Below are 27004 nucleotides of genomic sequence, written 5' to 3'. Positions count from 1 at the left end.
CACGGGGTGGGGGTGGGGGTGGGGGTGGCGTGGCGAGGGCGACGGGTTCAGAGGACGGGGGAAGGAGGTGGAAGTGGGCAACTCGTTCTCCTCGCCGGAGGCGATCTGCGTGCGAGGGATTTTCCGATGGGGAGCGTGGCACCTGTCACTGACAGGTGGGCCCGGTTGCTCTTCGAGGGAAACTGGGTCCAGTCGTCAGTGACGGCGTGTGCGAGATTTGGTGGGGAGTGCGTTTTCGGATGCTTCTGCCGGTTAAAATTTGCCAGGTGAAGGATGAGAGGTCTCCTGAAAGAGGCCCTGGCCCATTGGGTCGGGCACTTACTGTGGGCCGCACTTGGTGTTGGGAATTTATTATTTTGTCTTGATGATAGGCTACTAACGTCAGATGTACCGGATGCTCGAGCCCATACCATTCGTCACCGCGTCACCGGCCCATACTGCTTATTTACTGTATGTTTACTTTGCTACTCTAGGGAGTTTACTCTGTCCGTCGCTCCTCCAAGTACGAAAGAAAACGTCACACAACAACAAAAAAATAAAACATAAAAAATAACCACATACTCACGCACGCAAACAAAAAGTAAAACTTAAAAAAAAACACGCACCACACAAACATAATACGAAAATGAAAAAGAAAACCGCATCTCGCTCAGTTTGGTTGGCTGGATATCCCTTAATGAAAGATGGCCACCTAGTTTTTCATGATGTGTTGTGTTTGATTTATGGGTAAAACTGGATATGGTGGTTCAGATAGTAAATATTCTAGAAATATGTTAGATGAGTGTATCCGAGCAAATTGGGTGGATGAGCTCATCCACCTTCGTTAACTTCACTGACAGTGGTCATGAGTGATTATTTAGTGATAATTAGCATATTTGTCATTAGTTAATAATTATCAAGTTTAAATTGGTGCAATTAGTTATGATATATATTTTTTATTGTTAATTTGCAGTAATTATGATAAGATTTATGTTGATTAATTAATATTATTATTTATTAGTAATTAAATACGATCATCTTATCCATCCAACCAAACAAAAAAATATAATATTACATTACATTTAACCAAACTTAAAACTAAATCATCCTACTTCTAAAAATATGGATGTCATATCACGTCCACCTTGAACACACAACCTAACTCCGCATGCTCTCATCACCGGCCGCTCGTCCGTGCCACCAACTCTTGCTGTCAACGCAATGCCTCTCGCCGGCGGCGCTCGTGCTCGCCGCACATTTCACCCCATCGGTGCCTCTTGCCACCCTTGGTGACGCTCGCCCCCGCCACTCGTCATAGCTGAAGATGATATCTATGAGCAATATAAGAAGCGAATGATGCTTGGCTACCGTTATAGGCCAAACCCACCGGTATATTGTCTGTCATAAGCTTATCTAAATGGATCGTTAGGTAATCTCTGTTCGCCTATTGATCGTTTCACTTTTGCAGAACAATCCAAGGGAAGCACACTACTGATACAACGGGCTCTCATCCAAGGGGAGATGTAAGGCACAATTCTATTGCATTTTGCTAATAGAACTAACTACTGCCTAGGGATATCACTAATGGTATTGAAAGTTTTTGTTCACCAGCAGAGGAGCCAAGAAATTCATTTATCCAGCATATCTATACTACTTTAAATGCCTCTAGTGGTGATGACAATGAATCTGCCATCCACTGCTTTTTTAGTTCTTTTACAAATTAGCATGATATTATGAAATAGTGTATATTTGGTTCAAACAAGTGATATTAGGATTGTTGAGAAAAAAATTATAATATTTTGTAATATATTTCCATAGCAAAATATGGGTATTTTTCTAGTAACCTTTAAATGCAGTAGTTTTGGTTTTATGTAGTGTTACATCTATGTTGCTTTAAATATTGCCATTTGGTGTGTTTTCCGTTTTGTTTCAAATGGTGATATATTTCTGTTGCAATTATAAATAAATGTATCTTTAGGCTTATTCCAACATATATTGAGCTTGTGTCACTTGATTGCTGCTCCTTGTTTCTGCAAATGTGTGCAAGCGGGAAATTAAATTAAACAGAAGCTTCCAAAATCCGAAATACTTAGCAAATTCTCGTTTTAAGTTTGATTGAACTATTGGTGCTAGTAACATGCTCAGTTGATCCCATGAATGTGAACCACCGTTCAAGGTCAGCAGTCAGTAATCTCTATTTGCTTTCAGCTTTTCAACCCGGTTGGTTTGCTTTGCTACAAATACACCTTAGTTTTTAAACTAAACATTTGAAAAAACTATGGATGGTCAAAGTTTTTAAAAAATTTATGAAACCTTATCTCAAATATTTATGATCTTGAGGATAAAAAAAGAAATCTTAGAGAGAGCCTCTCGAAGGACCCGTTGACACTTGAGAGGCTTTTGCAGTCTCACCATCCTCTTCCTTTTTTTCTTAAAACCTTTCCCTACTCCATCTACTAGATGTGTAGCATATCTTGGTTTCTCATGGAGAGAAGAATATTAATTGGCTTGATTATGACTTGAGTTTGTTTTGTTTATGCTTATTTCTAATGTTTGTTTTTTGTTGTTTGCTATACTATGAACAAAGTTTGTGCTTTAAAATAACTAATATATATTTGCCAAATGTAATTCCATTGCAAAGTACCAGCATCTAACTAGTCCTTTAAAACAAGCCACAAGTTTTCTTCCTACTCCATCTGTTTCACACTATAAATACTCTAATTCATATGGATACATTAATCTATTAATAAATTTAGCCGAGGCTAAAAAATATTATAATATAAGACGGATATAGTATACTATTAAGATGTCTTGTTCATATCTAGGTTCATGAAATGAGTATCCTTTATGTTATATATGTGTGTATTATATATGCTTATAAGCCAAAGTTATAGATTTTTTTGGAGAAATATTATTTTTTAATGAAAAATCGTAAAATTGGAGCCCGTTGGCAGGAAATCGCCAAAATAGATATCAGTTGAACATTCAACGATCCATAGGGGACATGTCGAACGGGAGAGGTAGACAGGCGGTGGGCAGTGCCTTGTCGAACTTTGGAAGTTCGACAAGGCAGATGATGCATGGCTTCAGATTGGGACAACAGCTGGCATTCCATTTGCAAAAATTGTGCAGTGCTGTTGCAAGCGAGATTCGCGTTAAACTAGCCAGGTTTGTTGCTGCCTTCAGATTTCCAATTTTTATATGGTTAGAGCAACTCCAACAACTCCCTATCCAAACTTGCCATCTGTGTTTTTTTAGCAAATTTTAAAAAAACTGTCTCTAACAGTTTGGCATATGGGTTTTCAAATTTTAGCAATTTGTTATATTCTCTCATTTGCGCGCATATATGGTAGTCCGGATTTCACTTGCCATCCAGGAAATATCGTGCCTCTGCCTGGAAAATTCACGTGGTTCATTCTTCTTTTCGGTCCGCCGTCGTGTCACCGTTCAGTGGCTGAGCCGCAGCCGACCGGCGTCCTGCCATCACCGCCCGGCGTCCCGCCGCCGCTGAGGTCCGTTTCCAGCCGCTGCGCCCCGCGCCAGCTCGCCCAGGAGGACGAGCCACTGGACGTGAGCGCAGCGACACTTACGGTCTCATGGGGGAGTTTCACCGGGCGGTGAACGGCACGATCATCTGCGAGATGATGCCGAACCAAAGGGCGCCGCCGTCGTCTCAGCAGGCAACACAGCGGGACAGCGGGAGCGAGAAGATCGTGCTCCAGCCACGGCTCTGCACGCTCCGTTTGTACAGCGGCGTGGTGGCGTGGAGGCGGCTGCCGGGGGAGGAGGAGACCGACGGCGGCGTGGACGGCGCCGGGTCCTCCCCGTTCTTCGCGTCGCTCGCCGACTACATCGACAGCACCCGCAAGAGCCAGAACTTCGAGATCATTTCCGGCCGCCTTGCCATGGTAAGCTTCGCCTCGCACCACCGATTACGCCGGCATGCACTTAATTTGCTTGAGACCAAACTCCTCATGGTTCACCGTCTGTCACCCCGCTCTGCACTCCGCATGTGGATCAATTAAGATCATCAGCAATTACAGCTTGTGTGTGGATTTTGGAAGGGTTGGTCTGATCACTAGAACTTCACAATCTGCTTGGGAATTCATTAGTCAGCGGTGTGATAAAATATGAAGCGTTGAACCCTTTACCTCGGGCCGCATCTGTGTTATATAGGAGGTAGAAAAAGCCTCTACCGTGGCGTACAAGTTTGGCCCTTGGCCGGTATATGGAAACATGCAGAAGGAATTAATACGAAGATTATAAGGCAAACATAATAGCTTTGGACTCTATCTGAACTACCATATATATGCAAACATATGCTAATCAATATCTCATGCAGTCCAGCCGCATGGGCCTCACGTGGGCTTGTCTTCTACTTTCACAACCCCTCTCAATCAAAATCGAGCAAGGTTGAGATTGTGTTTAAAGTTTTCAAGTAGTCACACTGATAGTGCTTTTGTAAACCCATCAGCAACTTGATCTCCGGATGGAACAAAGTCAATTTCAAGCAACTTGCGAGCCACTCGATCTCGCACAAAGTGATAATCAACTTCAATGTGTTTAGTTCTTGCGTGGAACACAAGATTAGCTGACAGGTGCTTGGCTCCTAGATTATCACACCAAACCTTAGCAGCCATGGGAGAATCTATTCCTAGTTCTCTCAATAATGTCTGTACCCACATCAATTATGTCGTGGTATTTGCTACAACTTTATATTCTGCTTATGTACTTGATCTTGACACTGTAGGTTGCTTCTTTGCACTCGAGAAAACCAAGTTTGAACCAACAAACACAGCAAAACCTCCTGTTGATTTTCTATCATCTATACAGCCTGCCCGGTCTGCATCGGAGTACCCATGAACTAAAGTTGATGTACTCCTATGTATATTAAGTCCCAAACTTGTACACTGTTTTAGATATCTAAGAATTCTTTTTACTGCTGACCAATGACTAGTTGTGGGAGCATGAAGAAACTGGCAGACTTTATTAACAGAATAGGCTATATCAGGCCTAGTCAAAGTTAAGTACTGCAAAGCACCAACTATACTTCTATACTGTGTTGCATCATTAGATCCTAATGGTTACCCTTCATATAAGGTTAACTTCTCATTAACAGGAAGAGGTGTGCTAACTGGTTTACAATTAGCCATGTTTACTCTTTTTAGAAAATCATTGGCATATTTCTCTTGAGTTAGAATAATACCATCGTGGACTTTAGTTACCTCAATTCCAAGGAAGTAGTGTAGCTCACCGAGATCCTTGAGTGAAAATTCTTGATTCAGACTCTTCAGAAGAGCTGTAGTTGTCTTCTCTGCAGAACTAGCCACAATAATGTCATCGACATAGACTAGTACAAACATGGTTGTTCCTCCTTTATTAAGAAAGAACAGAGAGGTATCACCTTTTGATGGTTCAAAACCCAGTTCAATAAGTTTCTTACTCAACCTGGAGTACCATGCTCTTGGTGCTTGCTTTAGCCCATATAATGCTTTGTCTAGCTTACACACATGACTAGGTTTGGAGAAGACACAAACCCTGGAGGTTGATGCATATAAACTTCTTCTTTAAGTATCCATGAAGAAATGCATTCTGAACATCTAGTTGCCTGAGGCTCCACCCTTTTGAGACAGCAATAGATTAGTAGCAGCTTTAACGACAGGGCTAAAAGTATCTTCATAATCTATGCCATACCTTTGTTTGAAGCCTTTTGCTACTAATCTAGCTTTATATCTTTCTAGTATTCCATCTGCCTTTCTTTTTATCTTGTATACCCATTTGCAACCAACAATATTTTGGCCTTTTGTATAGGGTACTAAATGCCAGGTATTATTCTTCATCATATTCTGCTTCCATTGCAGCCCTCCAATTTTTATTTTCTAAAGCTTCTTGATCAGACTGGGGTTCACCAGTAGACGTGAAACATCCATATTTTATAGTACCATCGGTGTATACCTTGTTCTTCCGGATCCCGCTCTACAGGTGAGTATGAGGTTGCTGAACTGGTAGTGGTGCTGCCCTGGTTGTTCCATCCATGTCCTGTGCTGCAGAAAATGTCACATCCGGGTCAGTATGAGTGAAGCTATCAGATTGATGAGGTGAATCATTTTCTGGGCAGGTGTTTTCAGCGCCATAATTGAGCTGATCTGCTGTGTCTTCTACATCGGGAGTGGTGCTGATGGTTGATTCTTGATTAGATGCAGAATCAGAAGCTACAGTCTCGTGACTTGTGATGTCCATGTCGGCTTCCTGGTGATCTGTTGCTGCACTATTTTCTTCACAAAAAATATCATTAGTGACTGCATGATCAGGAGGATCAGTACTCGGTATGGGAGAATTAGCCACAGGCCGTGCTACATATGTACCCCCTAAATCAAAATTTATCAAGGATGGTGGTAACAAGACAACATCTCGCGAGACGTGAACTCGTCCGGATGAGACATCAAGACATTTAAACCGCTTGTGATGAGTATTAAATCCGAAAAAGACGCATTGTTTGGAGCGAAATTAGAGTTTATGCTTGTTATATGGGCGAAGATGCGGCCAACAAGCACACCCAAAAATTCGAAGAGATGAGTAGTCGGTTTTTGATTAAACAGACGCTCTAAAGGTGTACTCCCATGGATTACCTTGATAGGTATTCTATTTATGAAATAAGTGGCAGCAACAAAGGCTTCATCCTAAAATTTCAAAGTCATAGAGGCATGAGACAAAAGGGAGAGACCAACCTCGACAATATGTCGATGTTTTCGTCCTGCCAACCCATTCTGTTGATGAGTATGTGGGCAAGAGACATGGTGGTCAATCCCTATTTGAGTAAAAAAGGAATTTAGCCTTTGATATTCTCCCCCCCCCCCCCTCCAATCAGTCTGAACTGCAATGATTTTTCTATCAAACATTCTTTCAACCTTAGCCTGAAATTCTTTGAATTTAGCAAAAACTTTAGACTTATATTTTAGCAAATATATCCAAGTAAATTTGCTAAAGTCATCAATAAAACTCACATAATATTTATTTCTCCCAACAGACTCTAGGGCAGAGCCCCATACATCAAAAAACACAAGTTCTAAAGGAAATTGAGATGAACTGCTAGATCTAACACAAGGTAACTGATGACTCTTTGCTTCTTGGCAAGCATTGCACACAGACTGATTGGTAGACTCAACTAAACATGGGAGATTATTTTGGCTAACGACTTGTTTGACGGTAGAAAAGGATGGATGCCCAAGGCGGCTATGCCACCTTGATAGAGGTAACTTTGTGACTCCAAAAGCATGTTTGCTGGATGATCGCCCAAAAAATCTGGGGATCGGATAAAGGCCACGGTTGCATCTTCCTTCAAGCAGAATGTCCTTCGTGACCTTGTCCTTTATAGAGAAAAGTTTAGTGTGAAGTTCAAGGAAAGCAGAATTATCAGCAACTAATTGACTAGCAGAGATAAGATTTTTCTTAGCTTGTGGAACATCAAGGACATTATTTAGATGGATGGTACGATTAGGGGTATGTACAGTAGCATGACCAATATGGCTAATACCCATACTTGCTCCACTGGCCGTATGAATCTGATCTCCTCCGGTGTACTTCTCCTTGGTAGTAAGCTTCTCAAGCTCTCCTGTGATATGATCTGTAGCACCTGTATCAATATACCAATTTTGATCTATACCGTATGAGTTAGTGGAGCCATAGAAATTGCTTGGACCAAAGGAGTTTGAAGCTGTAGCTGCTGCAACCAATTTTTCATCTGCCACATAGTCTTCATCAAAGCGATACCAGCAATCGGAGGCGATGTGTCCTCTTTTAAAGCAAACCTGACAAGTAGGACGCCTGTCCGGCCCTGTACGTCCACCACGGCCACGTCCCTGTGCATTGCCGCGACCTCTCGGTGCACCACCTCCACGCCCCCCTAATGTGTTGGAAGTGTTGCCCAAGAATTGTCCACCACGGCCTCCACCGCCCTTGCCGCGATGTGTAGCAAGAACGGAGCCTCCTTGACTGTTGTTGCGGTAGAGATCAAGGAGTGTCTCATAGTTCAGAAGTTGAGAGTGGAGTTCGCCAATTGTTATTGGCTCTGTCTTGGTGCAGAGAGCTGAGATGATTGGGCTGAAATCTTCATCTAATCCAGCAATGATATTCTGCACCAAGTCTTCTTCATCAAGCGGGCTTCCTCCTGCGGCCATCTCATCGCCAAGTGCTCTCATCTTGGCAACATATTCAGCGATTTTCATTGTACCTTTCTTGGTGTTGGTCAGCGCAAGGCGCGTGTTGACCGATCTTGCACGTGTGCGAGTTGAGTATATCTCCTCAATTGCTCGCCATGCTTCTGCTGCTGTTTTACATGTTGCAACTTGAATTAGAACTTCTTTTGAAAGAGAGGGCAGAAGGTAACCAAGAAACTGCTGATCATTGGCTTCCCAATATTCAAAAGCTGGATTTGGTTGCATGAATTTCTTCTCATCTTTGGTGACTTCAATCTGGGCGTCCGGAGCTTTTGCGACGCCTGTGAGATAGCCCTGTAACTGGGCACCTCGCACTGCAGCACTAATCTGTGCCTTCCACAGCGCATGATTGGCCTTCCCGAGCTTCTCAGAGACGGTTTGGCCTTGGAGAGGATTAATGGTTGTAGCGCCTGATGAGGACGTCGACGTCATGACAGAAGATGCGATCTACCGAGGTGGTGTAGGCTCTGATACCATGTGATAAAATATGAAGCGTTGAACTCTTTACCTCGGGCCGCATCCGTGTTATATAGAGGTAGAAAAAGCCTCTACCGTGGCGTACAAGTTTGGCCCTTGGCCGATATATGGAAACATGCAGAAGGAATTAATACGAAGATTATAAGGCAAACATAACAGCTTTGGACTCTATCTGGACTACCATATATGTGCAAACATATGCTAATCAATATCTCATGCAGTCTAGCCGCATGGGCCTCACGTGGGCTTGTCTTCTACTTTCACAAGCGAAAGGTTTGTTTTTGGGACGGGGTGGCGCGGGGGTGCGACCGGTGCCGGAGTCGCGACGCGGCACGGGTGGCGCGGCGCGGGGCGACGAGAGCGACAATGACGGCAATCTACGATCTCCCTCAACTTTCAACCGTTTTGATGACTACATCTGTTTTTACCAAGTGGAATATCCCTAACTATTGGAGATAAACAATTTTTTCTTTATCATATTGTTTGCAAACTTGCTAATACACCATATTTGAAAAATTATTTTTGCCTAACTGTTGGAGTTGCTCTTACATCCATTGTTGAGAAGCTGAGGAAACTTTGCCATCCCAGAGGTTAAGTCTTTGTAGTGAATTTCGTTTGTTTTAGCCAGGTGGTAAAAAAACTATTGTATGCTCGCAGGTTGTTTCATCTTCTTTGGGCAGTGACCCTGTCAAATCTAAAAAAAAATTGGGCACTGACCCTGGGCAGGGCACTGCTTTTTTCTTAGCACCTGTCAACCTACCTCGTTCGATAGGTCCCTTATCGACCGTCTAACGTTCAATTGGCATCTATTTGACTCTAATTTTACGATTTTTCATTAAAAAACTAATATTTCTCCAAAAAATTTAAAGTTATATTTTTGTTCGAGGTTTAGTAATAAAATTGTTTATTAAAAAGGTTGCAGAAATAAAAAAAAGTCCGTCCACTGGCTGAGCTTTATGGTCTAGTTTAATAATTTTTTAAATAAAAAATCTATTTTTGTTAATTTTTATTTAAAAAAATATATATAAATAAGAAAATTTCCTTAATCCAGTGCGGGGAACCTGTGATGAAAGGCCCAATTAGAACTATAACTTTTCATCATGTAAAGTTTTGTTGGGCCAAAACTACAATAGGGTGGCTTGGACCCATTTCATGGTCCGCCCTGCGTTATGGACCACCTAATTTATTGATATTTGGATTAAGTCTATTTTGCCTCCCTCAACTCTTGCTCCTGGTTGAATCGCATCTCTCAGCTAGAAAACCGGGTATAATGCCTCCTCCATCTTCAAAAACCAGTAAGAATTGTCTCCTTTGGTGGTTTGGGAGGTGTTTTCATCCGACGTAGCGGTTTTGTCTATACTAACGACGCTTCTTCATGGTCCTCGGCGAGTCCTTGTGGCTTTCCACCTTTATCGGCTGCGATTCGCCAACCGCCACCCTCCCCAGGTCTAGCTCGCCATGCCACTTCACAAGTGAGAGAGGAGAAAAACAGAAGAAAGGAAAGAGAGAGAGGGGAGAGGTGAGGAAGAAGTAGCTGATTTGAGAAAGCATGGCCATCGCCTTTGTGCATCCAACGCCCAATCATGCCAAGCTGCTCACCACGTTGCTTGAGTTGCTCCGACGGCTACAACAGGTAGAGCTCACACTGGATACCTTGGTGGTGAGATGACCACTATGGCACTACCACCGCATTCATCAATCGATTTGTCCCCCGTAAACTAGCTCATGTGTTACTAGTGTTAAACTGTTAATGTGGAATTGTGGATTCGTATTGCAGGCTACTGAGATAGGAAACGCAGTGAGCAGGTAGCAAAAGCAAACTCCAAGCAAATTTGTCAGTTGTCACCATGTTCAATTGCTTATTGAGTATGGCAAAATTCTTCACACGACGACGACATCGTTGGGGCAGCATGGCTAGGACGCGGACCAACTTCCCTGATCCTGCGCTGCTGCCGCTTTTGATGGAGATGCAGTCCATGCTGTCATTTTTTGACAGAGCTTGCCGCGAGCGTGAAGTGAAGGGGCAGAGGTGATGCCGATGTGGGGGCGATGGCGGCGAGCGAGCAAGGCTCCTTGTTGCAGTCCGCGCCGCCGCCGTCGTCTGAGGCATCTTCGGTGACAGTGTAGGTGCCCGTGCTACTGTCATCTAATGCAACTCTAGTGCCAGCGCCGTCGTCGTCTGATGCAGCTCCGGTGACAACGTAGGAGCCAGCCCCGTCGCTGATAATGGGCTCCTTTTTTATGCTTACAACTCACATGTCCCACAAGTTAACTCAGTTAGTTAGCGGAATCAAAGATGCCACGTTGGGCAAAACACCTCTGAAACCGTCCAAAGAGTCGATTTGTAATGGTTTTGGTAGTTTGGGGATGGTTTATACCCGGTTTTGTGGTTGAGGGATGCGATTCAACCAGAGACATGAACTGAGGGAGGTGAAATAGACTTATTCCTTGATATTTTGCATTCCCAAAGAGCACAGGTCATGCAGGACATGTCTTGTCTCTTCCTCCTGTTAAGAGCTCGCACAGAGCCTGCACACACAGGGCCTTGCCACCAGTGACCAGCGGGCCCCTTTGCAGAAATTGCTCGATAAGGAATTCGCAGAGATACTAGAATAGTTCAAACTTCAAAGTGAATAATAGTTAGTAAAAAAACGCGGAAAATCAAGTACAGTGCAGGCCTGGGCTCTGCAGTAGATGACGAAGCAAATCATGAAAAGTAAAATAAAATATTACACACACAGAGTGTGCGTGTGTGAGAGAACACAGCACACAAATTAATCTCCATTACTCCCAAAGTTATGTATAGATGAACAAAATTCTTGCAGTGAAATTTTTCCACTGCTAAATAGGCTTCACTCATACATTCTACGAAGTACACACTAGATAAACAAGAAGAGAAAACTCGTTTTGGCTGGACCATCACTGAATTGCTTCAAGAAAAATGTATACCAGCTTTATTAAAGAGCGATAGGAGGTACAAGAAGTCAACTTGGCTGAGCTTCGACGCTCTCTTCTCTGCAAAATCTCCTTGCTGCAATATCCCCATAATCTTCTCCTTGAAACTTGCACGGCTCTCTGCTACCATATCCGCATCATCCATTTCCATCTCATCATCATCATCATTCTCGTAGCCAGTTTCCAAGTTCAGATCATCAACCATATCTGATAGCAATGCAACATCATCTGCTGACAACTTCTCACCCTTTTCTGTATCTGAAGTGAGCTGTAGAGACTGCATTGTCTTGTAGTTCTTCTCTAACAGTTCAAGGACACGCTTCTGCTTAAAGATGGCGCCCAATGTCTTGTTCTTCCGGTTGAAACAAAGCCTCACAAGTCCATCCCATTGTTTGAAGCTGACAGGAGGTAGGGGCTTTCTGGGCTCGATACGAACAACAGATGAATCAACCTTGGGTGGAGGCCTGAAGTTGTTCCGCCCCACCTTCAAGAGATGTGATACACGTGACAAAAGCTGCACATTCACAGAGAGACGGCAGTACAGACTGTCTCCAGGCTGTGCTACAAGTCTCATGGCAAATTCACGTTGAAACATAATCACTGCACACCTAAATATTGGGCGGTGTGACAGAAGCTTGAATGTGAGGGGAGATGAAATCTGATATGGGATGTTCGCCACGCATATATCGAAGTATGGAAGATCACATTTAAGGACATCTCCTTGGATAATCTACAGAAAAAAAAGCATGTTAATAGCATAATAAGGAAAACAAAAATGTAGAGAGAAAAACAGTTCATGCACTACGATATATGCTCAACTTTTGTTTCTTACTACATTTGCCTTAAAACCCATTAGCCCTAACTGAATTGATGCACTCAAAATGCTGTCATTTAGATATAGCCACAATAACCTCACAGTGTGCACAAAGATCAGTTCTGAAAGCACACCGACACTCAATTATGATATTACTTACGCTAGAAGTGATTCATTTATCATACAAAAGAAAATTAATACAATGTACCAAGGCACATGACAAATTCCATTGTGCTGGGTGAGTATTAATGCTTCATTTATCATTTAAAAAAGAAAAGCCCTCTAACAAGGTACTCAGCGAATTCCATCCCACCCTTCTCTGATTGTACTTTATCCATTTCATTCATGTTCAACGAAGTGCACATACGTATATCACAGTTAAAAGTTTTTATTTATGCTAACTAACCCATATTGCCTCTTTTTCCGTGCGCATGCTTCCCAAACTGCTAAACGATATACTTTTTACAAAAAAGATACATATACAAGTTGCTTTAAAAATTCAGATTAATCATTTTTTCTATTTTTTATAATTAATAATTAATTAATCATATACTAATCTGATACCACGTTTTCCGTGCCGGTTATCCAAACCCCAACCGAACACACTTACTTTTGCACCAAACTTGTTCTTCATCTCTTCAACGATACAAGGAACATTTGATAATGTTTGAATATCCTACTGAGAAGAAACAGCTCATATACTTGCTATATATGCAGCAATCATATCATCTTGAACTTTTTGGATCTGGACTCAAATAAAAATGCTACCATGGAATATGTGAGTTGGCAGATTGACAACGACCACCACAAACCATCTTTTAAATGAGTAAATATATCAATATCTGTTGATTATCTTTTAGGTATTTGAATTGATTTTATTATCTTGTGCGATGAAGATTGAAAAGCAACAGTAGCATTGTTGTGTCTGTCCAAATAATACCGTTAGAGAAACAGTAAAGGAACCAAACACTTGCTTAGTTCTTCAATTGTATTGTATACGCACAACAACAGTACTACCACTTTCAGTGTTGGAGCATAGACAATTCCATCATCTAGATGACAATGGATGCTTGAGCAAGGATTCTTGGTTTTCTCCTCTTACATACTATTCATTACTCCTTTAAAAGAAGGTAGTGGTAATGCTGATTGTGAATTTCCCAACATAACTCCTATAAATGATTCTTTAATGATCCCACCCAATCACAAAAAAGCACCAAAATAAAATGAAAACATCAAAAGGAATCCCTTTTACACCCTCAAACCTAACCCTAAAGCTAACACATTCAGTTTATTCTTAACAAAATTCTTTGCTACTCTAGAGATTTCCAAGCTGCAATCTATTCAAACCACAGGCACACCACGAGCCCATAAAGAAAGCATTTTTCGGTCGAAATTTCCACCAAGGTTATGGTAACTATGGCCCCAAATTGTACATGCGGGGTAACTGCTAGTGCTAACAATGTCTATGGTGCCATCTCGTTGAAGTCACTTGCCAGTATTTTTCGACTGTATACTCAGTCTTGGTGCATTGTACTTCCTAGAAGGCTAGAACTAGAATCTTGAAATGTATCAGTAAAAACAGAACCTCAATGATGCAGGAAAACATAGGCAGCCCAACAGCACAAGGAAATGCCTAAGTTTTCCAGCATTACCAAGATCCTGAAAAGGGTAATCTCTCACACTTAAGCAAATACCACCAAGCATTTTAACAATTCAAGTCCTAAAACTCCAACTTGTTAACAAATACAACAACCAGATACTGCAAGGCACAGTGCGTAACACAGTCCGCAGAGGCAACTTCACCAACGCGCGTTGAGCATGAACATTAACACCACGCTGAAATCGTCGCCAGCCCCAGAAATTCAACCTTTTTCACTCTGAATAACCTATAACAAATTTACAGTACCACCTGATTCCCCTAATTTGCAATCACCTAACCAAACTAGAAGATAGTCTTAACATACCTAAGCAGTCGTATTATAACAGAAAGTAGCATGCTACCAATCCAGTCTTTCCAGTTTCAAAAATCACAAAAAAACAATGGTGTAAAATTGAAGAAATTCCCAGCTTCCGCCCATCAAACAAAACCGGAGTATAAAAAATGAAGAGGGGGAGACAATGCATTTACCTTGAGGCGTGAGGAGAGCGGGTCGCCTTGGAAGCGGCGATTGAGTTCGAGCACCATGCGGGGGTCAAGCTCGACGGCGACGACGGCCTTGACGCCGGCCTGGAGGAGGCGCTTGGTGAGGTTCCCCGTGCCGGGGCCAATCTCGAGGACGGTGTCGGTGGGCTTGAGGCCGGCCTTCTCGACGATGGAGTCCACCAGCGCCGGGTTCCGCAGGATGTGCTGCCCCTTGGACTTCTCGAACGGGATCCCTCCCTGCAGCCGCCCGCCCCCGCCCCCTCCCCCGCCGTGCCGCTTCTTCTGGATCTTCCCTCCCGCCATGGCGATGGGCTCGCGCGTCCCGCCGCCGCCGCCGGAAGTAGTGATCCCGTGGAGAGGGGAGGAGGGGAGAGAGAAGCGGCGGCTAGGGTTTCGGTAGAATCTTGCGAATAGGCTACTATTCTAAAGTAATATAAGTCCACAGAGGAGTGTACACAGCAGTTTTCTAAACTAATATAAAAGCAGCCGTTCGTTTTTTATTAGTCCCTATTTCTTTCGGCTTAAGATTATTATAATCAAGATTATTATTAATAAGTTGAAAGAAATAAATAGATTATTTTTATAGCTTATTATAATATGGAGGATGGATTATTATAATCCAATAAGCTCACCAAGAGGAGCTTTTTCAGCTTATTAAATGGCAAAAGACCCACTACCCTTAATTAGTTCTAAACAATTACGTGACCTGCCACCGCGTACCACTACGTCGGGCTGAGCGAGTTGAGGCGTGTGGGGCGTGTGGCGGCGTCGCCTTGGCGAGTTGAGGCGGTTGTGTGCTTGCGGCGGACCCGACGAGCGACAGCGAATCCGGTGACCTCCATAAACCATTCCGGCAGAGATGGACTCTGTAGATGGCGAGGACTCCCTCTTGAAAGCCCTTCGATACCGTGAGGAAGTGGTGAAAAATGGATCCCAATCTGGAGGCATCCACGGTGTTTCTGGCCTCCATGACTTCGGCGGCTTCTCGGAAGGATTTTGGGGTCACGGCGTCAGCGAAGATGGACATCCAGGCAATCTTCATGGCTCGCCCGGCCTCCATGGCGCTGGCAGATCTAATGGATCACCCATCCTCCATGGCACTGGTGCTGAGCACCATGGCGCCGTTGTGTTCCATGCGGTGGCAGATGTTTCTCCCCCTTGCAGAGGCCGTGGACGCCATGGTGGGCATGGTGGTGGACCTGGACGTGGGAAGAGACCGGCCACTAAACCTTCCGCGCGTGGTGGCCAAGGAAACAAGGCTCCAAACATGCCACCACGGCCCTCCAGTAGTGGAATTGTTCTGGGTGACGCCGAGGCAGAAGCTGGTGCAGACAATGACTATACTGAAGAAACAATGGACAATGTGCCTCATGAAATGGTATGTATACTTCATTTCTTTACAAGAATTAAGGTTTAACGCATTCATCTAATGCAAGGATTAGGTTGATTTGATTGCATTTAACGTGCATGTGTACCTTGTCGAGCTCGTCCTATTTGATTGATAAAAATAAAAAAGTAACTTTGCTGCTTTGCATGATATGATACATGAAAAATAAAAGTAGGAAAACAGTGATATCATCCACTATATTTTTTCGTACATTCAAGTAAAAGAGACCTTGATCTGGCAAAACAAAAGGCTTTCAAATAAAAATTGAAAGGATTAGTCACAGCGAACCTTTCTGACAATAGACACATTCTTTTCGTAGTTTCTCTGTTGTCACCTTCTTGCCCTTAAGGACCTCAAAAGCAGCAGGTAGATCATTGCAATTTCCTCTGCTCATCGTCTATTAATGTTCCATATGGTTTTGCATGGAATTTATCAAGATTACCAATTACACGAGTAAGATGTTTGGTCTTAATACCATCACCAATTCACCAGACTGCTTCATGCTCTTAACAAGGTTGTGTTGTGTTCTGCTGACCTGAAAAGTTAAACAAATATGTATATCATGGAACATTGAAATATTATATATACCCTGCAGTAAACTGTATTACATATGATTGGTCAAAAGTAGAGAATAGTTACTCTAGCTACAGTTCATGTTACCCACTAATATAAGATTAAATTATTGTCTTCAAAAAGAATTAGAAAAGAAGATTGGATTTAACTAAACCTTGATGTAGAAGGAGGAGCTTGACAAAGCAGATTGGTCTAGCACACACAATAGGATATTTTGTGAACTATGCATAGAACAAATTGAAGACGGCAATAGGCCTATTGGGATAATGACTCCTAGAGGGTACCAGATCATAGCCGAAAAGTACTTCCAAAAGACAGGGTTAAGACACAATAAGACATAACTGAAGAACCGGTGGGATGTGCTAAAATCCATGTATATCTTTTGGCTTGGTCTCCTCAATGACACAGGGCTTGGATGGGATCATGCAAAAGGAACAGTTGCTGCACCTGATGAGTACTGGAAAAAAGTCACCAAGGTAATAATTCATGTCTCATGTACATTATTTTCATCAAAATATTTTAAGTTCTTGCAATAATTAAAGATTTGATATCTTATTTCCAAGGCCATTCTGAATGGAAGAAGCTACAACATGGACCACCAGAATGTTTAGATTTGTTGGATGAAATGTTTGGTACTATTGTAGTTGATGGTTCTTCTGCTTGCGCACCTGGAGAAAATGTTGGAGGGGATGATGGAATTGGTGATGTACAAGACCTTGGTGACACACCGATAGACTGCTCATTGGGTAAAAAACCAGTGACGCGAGTGTGTACTAGCACCGCCACTAGTCCACACAAGAAGGTTAAGAACCCCATAGTTAGGATAATGAGGAATATTCAAAGCACTATGGATACCAATTGTGATATTGTCAACAAAGTGATGCAAGGTGAATTTAGGTTCAATTCCATTAAGGAAGTGATGGATTTGGTGGTGGAGTGTGGGGCAACAGAAGGAAGTGCGGAGCATTTCATGGCTACAAGATTATTTGTGAAAACTGAACATCGTGATATGTTCAAGACTCTTACCACCAAGGCGGGAAGACTCTCTTGGTTGAAGAGATGGTGCGAGAAGGAAGGCCAGCAGTAGAAAGCTACTATTTTTTTTGCATGAGCTTGTTATTTCTGTTTTTACTTTGTGAGAATATGTATTACCAAGATTGCTACTTATTTATTCGCATGAACTTATGTACTAGACATGTAATATGACACCTTAATTTGGATTGGATGAAATGCATTAGTAAGACAAATGTTTAGTGATCATCAATATGGTCTTTCTATGACTATTGTTTGTAGATGGCCATGTATGGAAGTGATGATGACAACGAGGATGAGGATGAAACTTTTGTTATATGATGAGAAAATTTGGGCCGGTGTTGACATCATTTGGTATGTTCTATGCTGAAAATTATTTGAGCAAGTCAAAGTATAGAGAAGCTAATTTAGCGGGCCATGCTTGGGTTACGAGAAACCTTGAAGTTCCTCAAGACTGTTACGATATGTTTAGAATGAGTAGGCCACTTTTTAAGAGGTTACATAATTTGTTGGTCTCATCTTATGGTCTAAAGTCAACCAGTAAGATGGATTCACTTGAAGCTTTAGGAATGTTTTTGTGGACCATTGGGGCTCCACAATCATTTGTTCAAGTTAAGAACTGATTTGAGAGGTCAAAAGGAACAATTAGTAGAAAATTCAATGAAGTGTCGCATAGTATTTATCTTCTTTCAAAAGATCTTGTCAAACCTAGAGACCCAAACTTTACAACTATTCACCCAAGACTACTTGGTGACCGGTTTGAGCCCCATTTCAACAATTGCATTGGTGCAATAGATGGGACACATATACCAGTAGTTGTGCCCGCATCAAAGGTGGTTCAACATGTGGGTAGAAATAAATATCCTACGCAAAATGTTTTGGCCATTTGTGACTTTGACATAAGGTTTATATTTATTATTGCGGGATGGCCTGGATCCGCACATGATATGAGGGTATTCAATGATGCTTTGTGCAAATATGCCGCTATCTTCCCTCATCCACCACCTAATAACTTCTCATTTATCTATTTAACAGTCTTGTATAACTAGCTTCAATGATATAATAATATATATCATGGTATGTTTATGCTGACAGGTAAACTTTACCTTGTTGACTTGGGCTATCCAAATCGACTAGGATATGTAGCTCCATATAAAGAGACAAAATATCATTTACTGGAATTTCGAGAGGGTCCACGCCCTAGTGGCAAAAAGGAGGTGTTCAACCATTTGCATTCATCGCTTCATAATGTGATCGAGCGCTCTTTTGGTGTTTTAAAGATGAAATGGAGAATTATATTGGACTTACCAAGTTATCCGCATGCTCAAGCAAACAAAAATAATACATGCTTGCATGACACTTCATAATTTTATTCGAGATAGTAAATTGAGTGATGAAGAGTTTGATCAGTGTGATAATGATGAAAACTACATGTCGATGCCTTCGTCTCAAGAGAATGCCCGTCACATGGGAGATGAAGATCGGGACGTAAATGTTTTCCGTGACAGCATTGCTGATGCTTTATTTGCTAGGAGATAATAATTTAGTTCTAAGTACGACATATTCATAAATGTTTAATTATAAATATTTGTCCAATTTTTATTACCTACAGAAAATTTATATCTATTGTATAAAGTAGCCGAATGATGACAAAAGCATCCAAAAATAGTCGAGGGCATTCTAGGTCTCCAACAATCTAGAAAGAAACAGCTCGCGACTTTATTCTCCTTCAGCTTATAATAATCTAACTCAATAAGCTGGAATATAATAATCCCAAGCCGAAAAAAACAGGGCCTTAATCTAAACTAATATAAAAAGTAGTAGTTCGTTCTTTCTTTAAGTCCATCCAGAAAAGCGTACACGGGAGTTTTCTAACCGTCAGATCTGTTCATCCAATGATCCAGATTTCAAGCTGGATTAACCATCCAATTAACACTGCAATTAACACCCCACACGCCCCCTGCCCCTCACCGCGCCCACGCGCCCCCTGCCCCGCGCCTTCCCCCTCCGCCGTCGCCGCCCTTCCCCCCGCCATCCCTCCCCCTCGGTCGCGGCCGCGCCTCCCCCGTCGTTGATCTCTCCCTCCCGGCGCCCTCCCTCACCCTGCCATCTCTGTCGCCGCTCCTCCCCCTCAGTCGCCACCGCGCCTCCCCCGCCGTCGATCTCTCCCTCTCCCGGCACCCTCCCGTCGCCGCCGCCGCTCCCTCGACCCGCTGTCGCCGTCGCGCTTCCCCCCGGTCGTCGCCCCTTAGCCCACCACGGACGGCCACACCTCTACCCGACGAGGAGCAGCCGCGGCCTCTCTCTTGCCGGACGCTCGCTTTCTCTGGACTCCAGGTATTTGTTTAGTTGCTTTCCTTTGCTGAGGTATATGAACTCCAAAATGATTTTTTGAATCATGTGTGCCATTATAAAACGTGAACCCTGATGATTCTGCCATTATACACCTTTTAAATGATTACTGAGAAAAGAAATGATCAGCTCAGCTCATTTTCCCCAAGTTTTGCACCTTGTGAAATTACTACGTCAGAGATTTGATTCACAAGATTCTTGCCAAAGCACCACGCCGTGTTGCAATTCTTGAGCACAGGACATAAGCATACAGTACCAAGTATGGATGTAATCACATTGCTCCTCTTTGGATGCTGACATAATACTGACATGCTGTGCTTGTAGAGTTTAACGGCTGAACTAATGTCTTCCAGTGCCTATATTTGAGTATGAGACCAAGGAATTAGAATATTTTAATAACCCAAGAAAGATCGCAACATAACCCACGAAAACAAGCAGAAGGTAGAATGGTAGGCTGCACATGTTGTATACTGAAATCAGTAGTCGCATGCTGTGTACAGATCAACTTTGTTTGGTATAATCTACAAGTTAGGAGGCAAGTCTAATGCAGCTTATCAATAATCTACAACTATGTTTATCATTTATAGAAATTGTGCCTGTGTGCCTTGATCTCGAGTAAATTGAGAATAAATAGCAAGATTTGACCATATAATGAAATAAAATTTTCTTTTGTCTAGCTCAAGGAGGTATAAATCCCCAGTAACTAATAAGGTGTATAGGCAGAGCATAGAAAATCTTATTTCCCATAGGAGAATGCATACCATTGCTATTCTTTCTGTTAAATGATATTCTTCCTCAAAATCCTTCAAATGACATGTTGGACCCGCTTCGTTCTCGCAGCGGGCAACTTGCTCCTTGGTGTTTTTGCTCGGTGAAGTCGGAGTTGCTCGTTGATGGGGTGCGGCGATGCTTAGCAACAATGACATGTTGCAATCTCTCCATAGGGGTTTAGTGCTGGCCGTCGGAAGGAAATGGTTCTTTGGTGGCTTGGCTGATGTCTATGGTAGGTCGTCAAAGCTGCTATTCGCTTTGTCGGCATGCTAGCAATAATGCCGTTGTGGTTGTGAAGTTGGCGCTGCTGGGTCGCTTGGGCGGCTAGCTTGGCAACGATAACACCTCCTTGCGAGGTTGGGGCTGTTTGTGTCGTCTTGTGATTAGCGGTTGGTTGGGCAACGATAACCGCTGTTGTGGTTGGTTGGGTAGTAGGTCTCGTACCTTCTGTGCGGAGGTTTTTTGCCGGTTTTTTTTAATTAATCGTGTATTTGTAAGGTTTTTGGGCCCGGTTTACTTATAAACTGGGTCATTCTCTTCTTCTTAATATAAAAGCGGAACATTTTCCGCCTCGGTTTCAAAAAAAAAATCCTTCAAATGAACCTCTTTGGCATGTAGACTACTTTGAAAACAGACATGCCCTCAACTCATGTGTATTTTGTATGACAGTAGGCCAACTTGCACACAGCCATACAGAAGGAGAAGCATTTGACTTCAGGATTGCACTTTCAAATTTTCTCGGAACTTATGAAATTGCCTGGACTAAAAAAACAAAAGAAAAAAGAAAAGATAGACCATGTTCTAGCTAAACATAGTTTTGTTCAGTGTCAAGTATAAGCAAAAGAAAAGAATGTATAAATTTGAGAAGGAAATCCTATTTATACAGATCTTATCGTTTAGTATAAACAAATGAAAAGAATGTATAAATTAAGTTGTTCAAAACCTGGATGATATGTAAAAAATTGGTTTGTTCTTCTCAAATCATCATATATATTTTAACAGAGCTAACTTTGGTTATTTCTTATTTATACCAGACAGAGCAAATGGGCATTTGGTTTCTTCATTTTCCTGAAAAGTTCCTTTTAATTTGAGAAAGCATAAGTTTGCCCAGGTAATCATCAATATTTAGGCCTCACCAACTCCTATTATATTTTGTTGCCTTTCTTCGTCGCTTTTCAGGTGATTACAGCATTCAGAGATCTGGGATGAAGGTATGCTGAAGGAAATGCTATTTGTCATATGATACACTTTATTTCATAATCTTGACATACTTATACTTGTTTCCGTTGATTAAAGATGCTTCACCGCCCTTCTCGATACATTCATTTAGTTGTACTGCACAACACACAATAGACCTAATGCTGTATGCAGTTGCTATCTAGAATAAACCGTTATATTAGTATTGTTTCCAGATCAGGATTGCCACCCATATTGCTATCTTGACATTTTGGAGCCATTCTGGTTCTTATATTTAGCACCAATTTAAATCTGGAGGCTTTCTCAATTAATTTGTAGAGTATGGCTCATGATTTTGCATGTCCAATAACTTCTCTTGGCTCCATTTTAGAGACTTGGAAGACCCCTAAAATGTACTGTATCCCCCAGTTCAGATGAGCACAAAAAGAAGAGACAGGAAAAAAAGACCAAGAGACTGCTACCCGTCAAGAAATGGAGATCAAATTCAAGGAACCATTGTTGGATGGTAAGTCAAGGATTCTTCATTGCTTATAGGCTTTCCTGTTATTCTAAACTAGTTATATGCCCGTGCGTTGCAACGAACATATATTTGATAAAGAAATGGTTAAAAGGAACGAAATATATATACACATAAAATTATACTAATATGCACAATGAAATATGTATGGATCCAAATTGATAGGAATTGACCTCCTTAGATTAAAAGAATGGTGGAAGCAAAATTATACACTAATTTTCCAAGTGAAAGAACACAGCCGTAACATGGAGAATGATCAATAAGTTGAAAGAAACAACAACACTTCAAAGAAAAATGATCTTTGTATGCCTCAACCAAAAAGGGAGCAACAGAAAGAGTCGTGTAACTTTTTTTTGGCAGGAGATGAACATATATGGATGAAAAACCATAGTTTTTGCAATGTCCAGGTGAGTAAGATGCTTAATTGTCATAGCCTTGGAAGTTGGAAAGAAGTTGTTCCCCCGATGAAACCTACCAATTATACAAATGCAGTTAAGAGACATCCCATGGACATGTGAACCAAAGTAAAACAAATTTCTGGCTGGAGACCAAATAACATTTCCTGGTAATTTATTCCTTGCTTGAACAACATGTTGGTGCAGCCATGCAGAAGCCCCTCTTGCGGTCTTGCCAGATCTCTCTAGCAGCTCAGTCCGAAGGTTCATCCACAACAGCGTCGTCATCCTCCTCTTCACTGTCTACACGGGAGGATTGCATTGAATCCTGATTAAATGGCACTAAGATTAATCTAGATAATCATTTATGACACCCAAATGCAGTACCACAAAAACCCAAACAAAGGGGAGGGAAGCTAAGAGGATTCACTACAAAATCTAAACAATTTTTGAATTAGAAGCTGAGAGGGTTCAATACAAAATATAAACAAATTCTTATCACACCAAATTCCATTGGAAAAGTAGACGGACCAACCACACTCAAAACACAACCACACACCAGCATCAACTGGATCAATAACCCAAATGCAGTGAGAAGAAGCCAACTATCGAAACTGATAGAAATCAAGAAAAAGACCACAACTTTTGATTGAAGCAAAGTAAATGCGTCAATAGCAGCGACCACCAACCAGCAACCAACTAACAAATCGAAAAAGAATTGCCATAGAGGAATCGCAAGCAGAAAGGCTCTCGCAACATGTGTCAGCGGGGGTGAGCGGCAGCGGGCGATGGCGTCAGCAGCGAGGCCGTGCTTGGCGAGCGGTGGAGGGGCGTCGGCGTCTGGGGCAAGCAATGACGGCGCCGAGGGCGAGGACGTCAGCGGGGCCGAGCTGGGCGAGCGGTGAGCCGACGAAGGTAGAGCGGTGTCAGCGGGGCGCGAGCGGCGGCGGGGTGCGAGCGGGCGATGCGATGCGTGCGGGGAGCGGAGGGCGGCGGTTGCAGCACGGATCCAGCGGAGGCGGAGGCACGGAGGAAGCGGCTGTGACAACGTGTGCGACGTGACGATGATTTTTTTTTTTGCGTGCGACGATTTTTTTCTCAGCGCGTGGTAAAAAAGGTGGAGGAAGGAGGACGACTCTTGTTTATATATATATATATATCCTATTAACAGGTGTAGCTACTCCTTGCACGTCTATGATGAAAAATATTTTCATAACTGTTTCTGCCTCCCTCTAATAGAAAATATAGACACTGTTAAATTTCATATGAATGATACAATAGTTTGTACTTTCTTTTCTTTTATCTGTTAAAAGAGAGCAGAAATATATATGGAGGTGTTCTGCACTTTAGACGTCCTCGCATGCGTCGCTGCCACGTCACCCGTCTCGCTGCCGCCCGCCCCGTCCTCGAGCCTTCGTGTCTTTGCCACAAGCGCCTTTGCTGCTATATGATTAACCGACGGTGCACTTGTCTCCCCTCTGCTTTTCGCTGCTCGCATCTCCCCGCGTCCACACCACGCTCAAATTACATGAAAAGGTGGATGGATCGAAAGATGATTCAGCAAACAGCAAGCAGCCAGCTAATCGAGAGTACGTATATATGTTTGCATGCATGCATGACTAGTTGCTGCATGAGTGCCGACTGGACCCCTACACACGCACGTCCCCTTCGATGTCACAACCACCAGCTAAGATAGTAGCCATCTGATCTCTTCGCTTTCCACTTCCCGCGCGCGCGGCTACCGAACGACGGTGGGTTCACCAGAGGAGGAAGGAGGAGTCTGTAGCCATCCAAAATTTACGCTGGTTGATACCATCAGTTATCATCCGTTATTATCTGATACTTGTTGATACTAAGTGGTATCAACAAGTATCAATATGATATCATCTGGTGTAAAAATTATAACATGTATATACATGCTGGAATTAAGTGATACCTTCTGGTACGATGTGATACCACAAAATACCTACTGATACCAAATTTTATACTGGATGATACCAGATGATGATACCTTCTGGTATCATATGATACCTGATGATACTAAGTGGTATCATTTGTTCCATATAGCAGCATCCAGTTTAAAAACTATAACTTGTTGATACATGCTAGAATCATGTAATACCACCAAATACCTAATGATACCAAATTTATACTCGATGATACTATCAATTATCATCTGGTATCATCTGATACCTTGTGATACTAAGTAGTATCAACATTTATTTCATATGATATCATCCAGTGTAAAAATTATAACATGTTGTTATATGTTGTTTCGTATGGTCTGGCGGTGAAGTATCGTCAGCGGAGAAGTATGAACGGTGACGGTACGATGATACCAAGTAGGTATACAACGCGGCGCTGCAGCGAGGTATCGCTCCGCCGCGGGGGAGTGCAGCGGCCCGGCGGAGAGGGGGAGTGCGCGCGCCGCCGGCGCGGGGGAGTGCAGCGAGGTATCGATGGGGAGGAGTGCGGTCTGGACGGCGGCGGGAGGGAGTGTGTGGCGTGGGGGAAGTTGCGCCGCATGGGGTGTCTGGTGGGTGGGGGTGCGTTCTGGACTTTTTTTTCACTAATGCATCCCGTGGGCACGGGATTCCGTGCCATAGCAACGCTCTAATTTTTTTTTATTGTACAAAGTTGACAAGCAAAATAATTTTATTTTATTTGTGTTTAAATTTTGTGACTAGAAATATTTTTTTATATCTAATGTTTATGAATAAAAATATTTTGTTTATTTATAGAGTTTACCGATGGAATATATTTTTCCTATATGTAATTTTAAGTAGAAGTTTGAAATCTTTTGTTCATTTTATTTCATGAGAACCTAATCTAAGAAAAAAAATGCTTAGAAGGTTTCATACTAAATAGGAGAAATTACATTTTTCCCATAGATTTTTTTACAGTACAATAAAAATAAATTTTTTAATTTTTAATATTAGTGGGGTAAGTTAACAAAACCTTAAATTACATCGTTAAAATAATGACATAAAAAACTGCATGCATGCATGAGCTTTTGTGCTAGCTCTTTCATGCACTTACAAAAGTAATATCCATGATGTGTTGAAGTATTCATGGATTCTTGAAACACACAACATCTAAATGGAATCATTAAAATGAGAACACAATTTACCTTTTACTTTTGTAAAGTTCAAGTAAAAATACAATTAACGATAAATATAGGATCACAGTAGCATAATGATTACATTCTACACTTTTTTATAAAAAAACAAAGCAGATGTTTCGTCCGAATAGGATGAGATATTCACATTCAATACAGCTTTCGATCCATCGGTCGAGAATGCTTTGCATGAGGTAGAAGGGCTTTCATATGGGAAAGAAATGGAAAAAAAAGAAGAAAATGAAGGATAAAAGAAAGAAAAGGAAAAAAGAGAAGAAAAACAAAAGGACAGGGCATGTGCCTCGAGATTTACGTGTCTGGTGCGCTGCAATGGCTGGCTCGAGATGCTCCTCGCCCTTCGCCAACGACAACAACGATAAGATTGGTGACACAGGCTCGTACCTGGGAAAATGCGATCTCGACCACCAAGTATACGTCGGTGAGCCTTGTGTGTCCTTTATCGTCGCCTACGTCTCCTTGAGCCCGCTCGAGCCTTCCTGGGCTACCTTCGTCTTACTCCTACTCGTCATCGTCGTCGGGGTTGCCATGGCCACGAGGGCGTCACCGAGTCAAGGACCGGGGGCGCAAGCAACAGGTACCTGCTACTGCAACCTATCTATACCTTTATAAATATAATCTTTTACCTTTTATTTGTCATAAAAATATAGTTTCTTTGTGAAGCACGAGCATATTACTAGTAAGTAGTAAAGAAAGATATGTTAGCACTTTCAAAAGGAATACTTCATCTGCTTCTCTGTATAATATCAGTGCTCTGAACTAATTCTCAATCATTTTTGGGTGATATCACTAGTATGAATGTACTGTGCAGTGGTACTTTCTGAACTTACAGACACTAATCTGGTTCTGAGGATGGTTATATTATTTCCATCCATAAGTAGCTACAAAATATCGATAGCAAAGTCTGCTTGGACGAGGGTATTGATGAGCTCGCTGATTTCTGCGGGGCTAGGAAGGCTGTTGCTGAGTGGACTACAAAGTAAATGAAAGCTAATAATACTGATGTATTCCTTGCGTGAGGTGGTTTCCGACAAATGATCAAGTTAATCACACTTCTGGT

At 42.3% G+C, this 27004-nt stretch overlaps 2 protein-coding genes, 1 non-coding gene and 1 pseudogene across 3 annotated transcripts; 2 read left to right on the top strand and 2 right to left on the bottom strand.

The window, feature by feature from the left end:
* Positions 1-3575: 3575 nt before the first annotated feature.
* LOC102703524 (stress enhanced protein 2, chloroplastic-like) lies at positions 3576-4103 on the top strand. Its single transcript, XM_006662172.2, has 2 exons — positions 3576-3887; positions 4092-4103. Exons 1-2 carry the CDS (start codon positions 3576-3578, stop codon positions 4101-4103), a joined length of 324 nt encoding a protein of 107 aa, XP_006662235.2.
* A 3896-nt stretch (positions 4104-7999) lies between these two features.
* On the bottom strand, positions 8000-8138 carry LOC121055646. Its single transcript, XR_005812680.1, has one exon. It is a non-coding gene; the product is annotated as a small nucleolar RNA Z247 (small nucleolar RNA).
* A 3192-nt stretch (positions 8139-11330) lies between these two features.
* Positions 11331-14981, bottom strand: LOC102705191 (ribosomal RNA small subunit methyltransferase-like). The gene is made up of 2 exons (XM_006661601.3): positions 14570-14981; positions 11331-12357 (listed from the first exon to the last, which is right to left on the bottom strand). The coding sequence occupies exons 1-2, from the start codon at positions 14885-14887 to the stop codon at positions 11605-11607; spliced, it is 1071 nt and encodes a 356-aa protein (XP_006661664.2). The 5' UTR covers positions 14888-14981; the 3' UTR covers positions 11331-11604.
* A 571-nt stretch (positions 14982-15552) lies between these two features.
* Positions 15553-17745, top strand: LOC121055541 (annotated as a pseudogene).
* Positions 17746-27004: the final 9259 nt, after the last annotated feature.

This window comes from Oryza brachyantha, chromosome 10 (assembly GCF_000231095.2).
Source record: "Oryza brachyantha chromosome 10, ObraRS2, whole genome shotgun sequence".
Classification (NCBI taxonomy): domain Eukaryota; kingdom Viridiplantae; phylum Streptophyta; class Magnoliopsida; order Poales; family Poaceae; genus Oryza; species Oryza brachyantha.
Note: the sequence above shows the minus strand (reverse complement) of the source record. Positions and strands in the feature narration are given on the sequence as shown.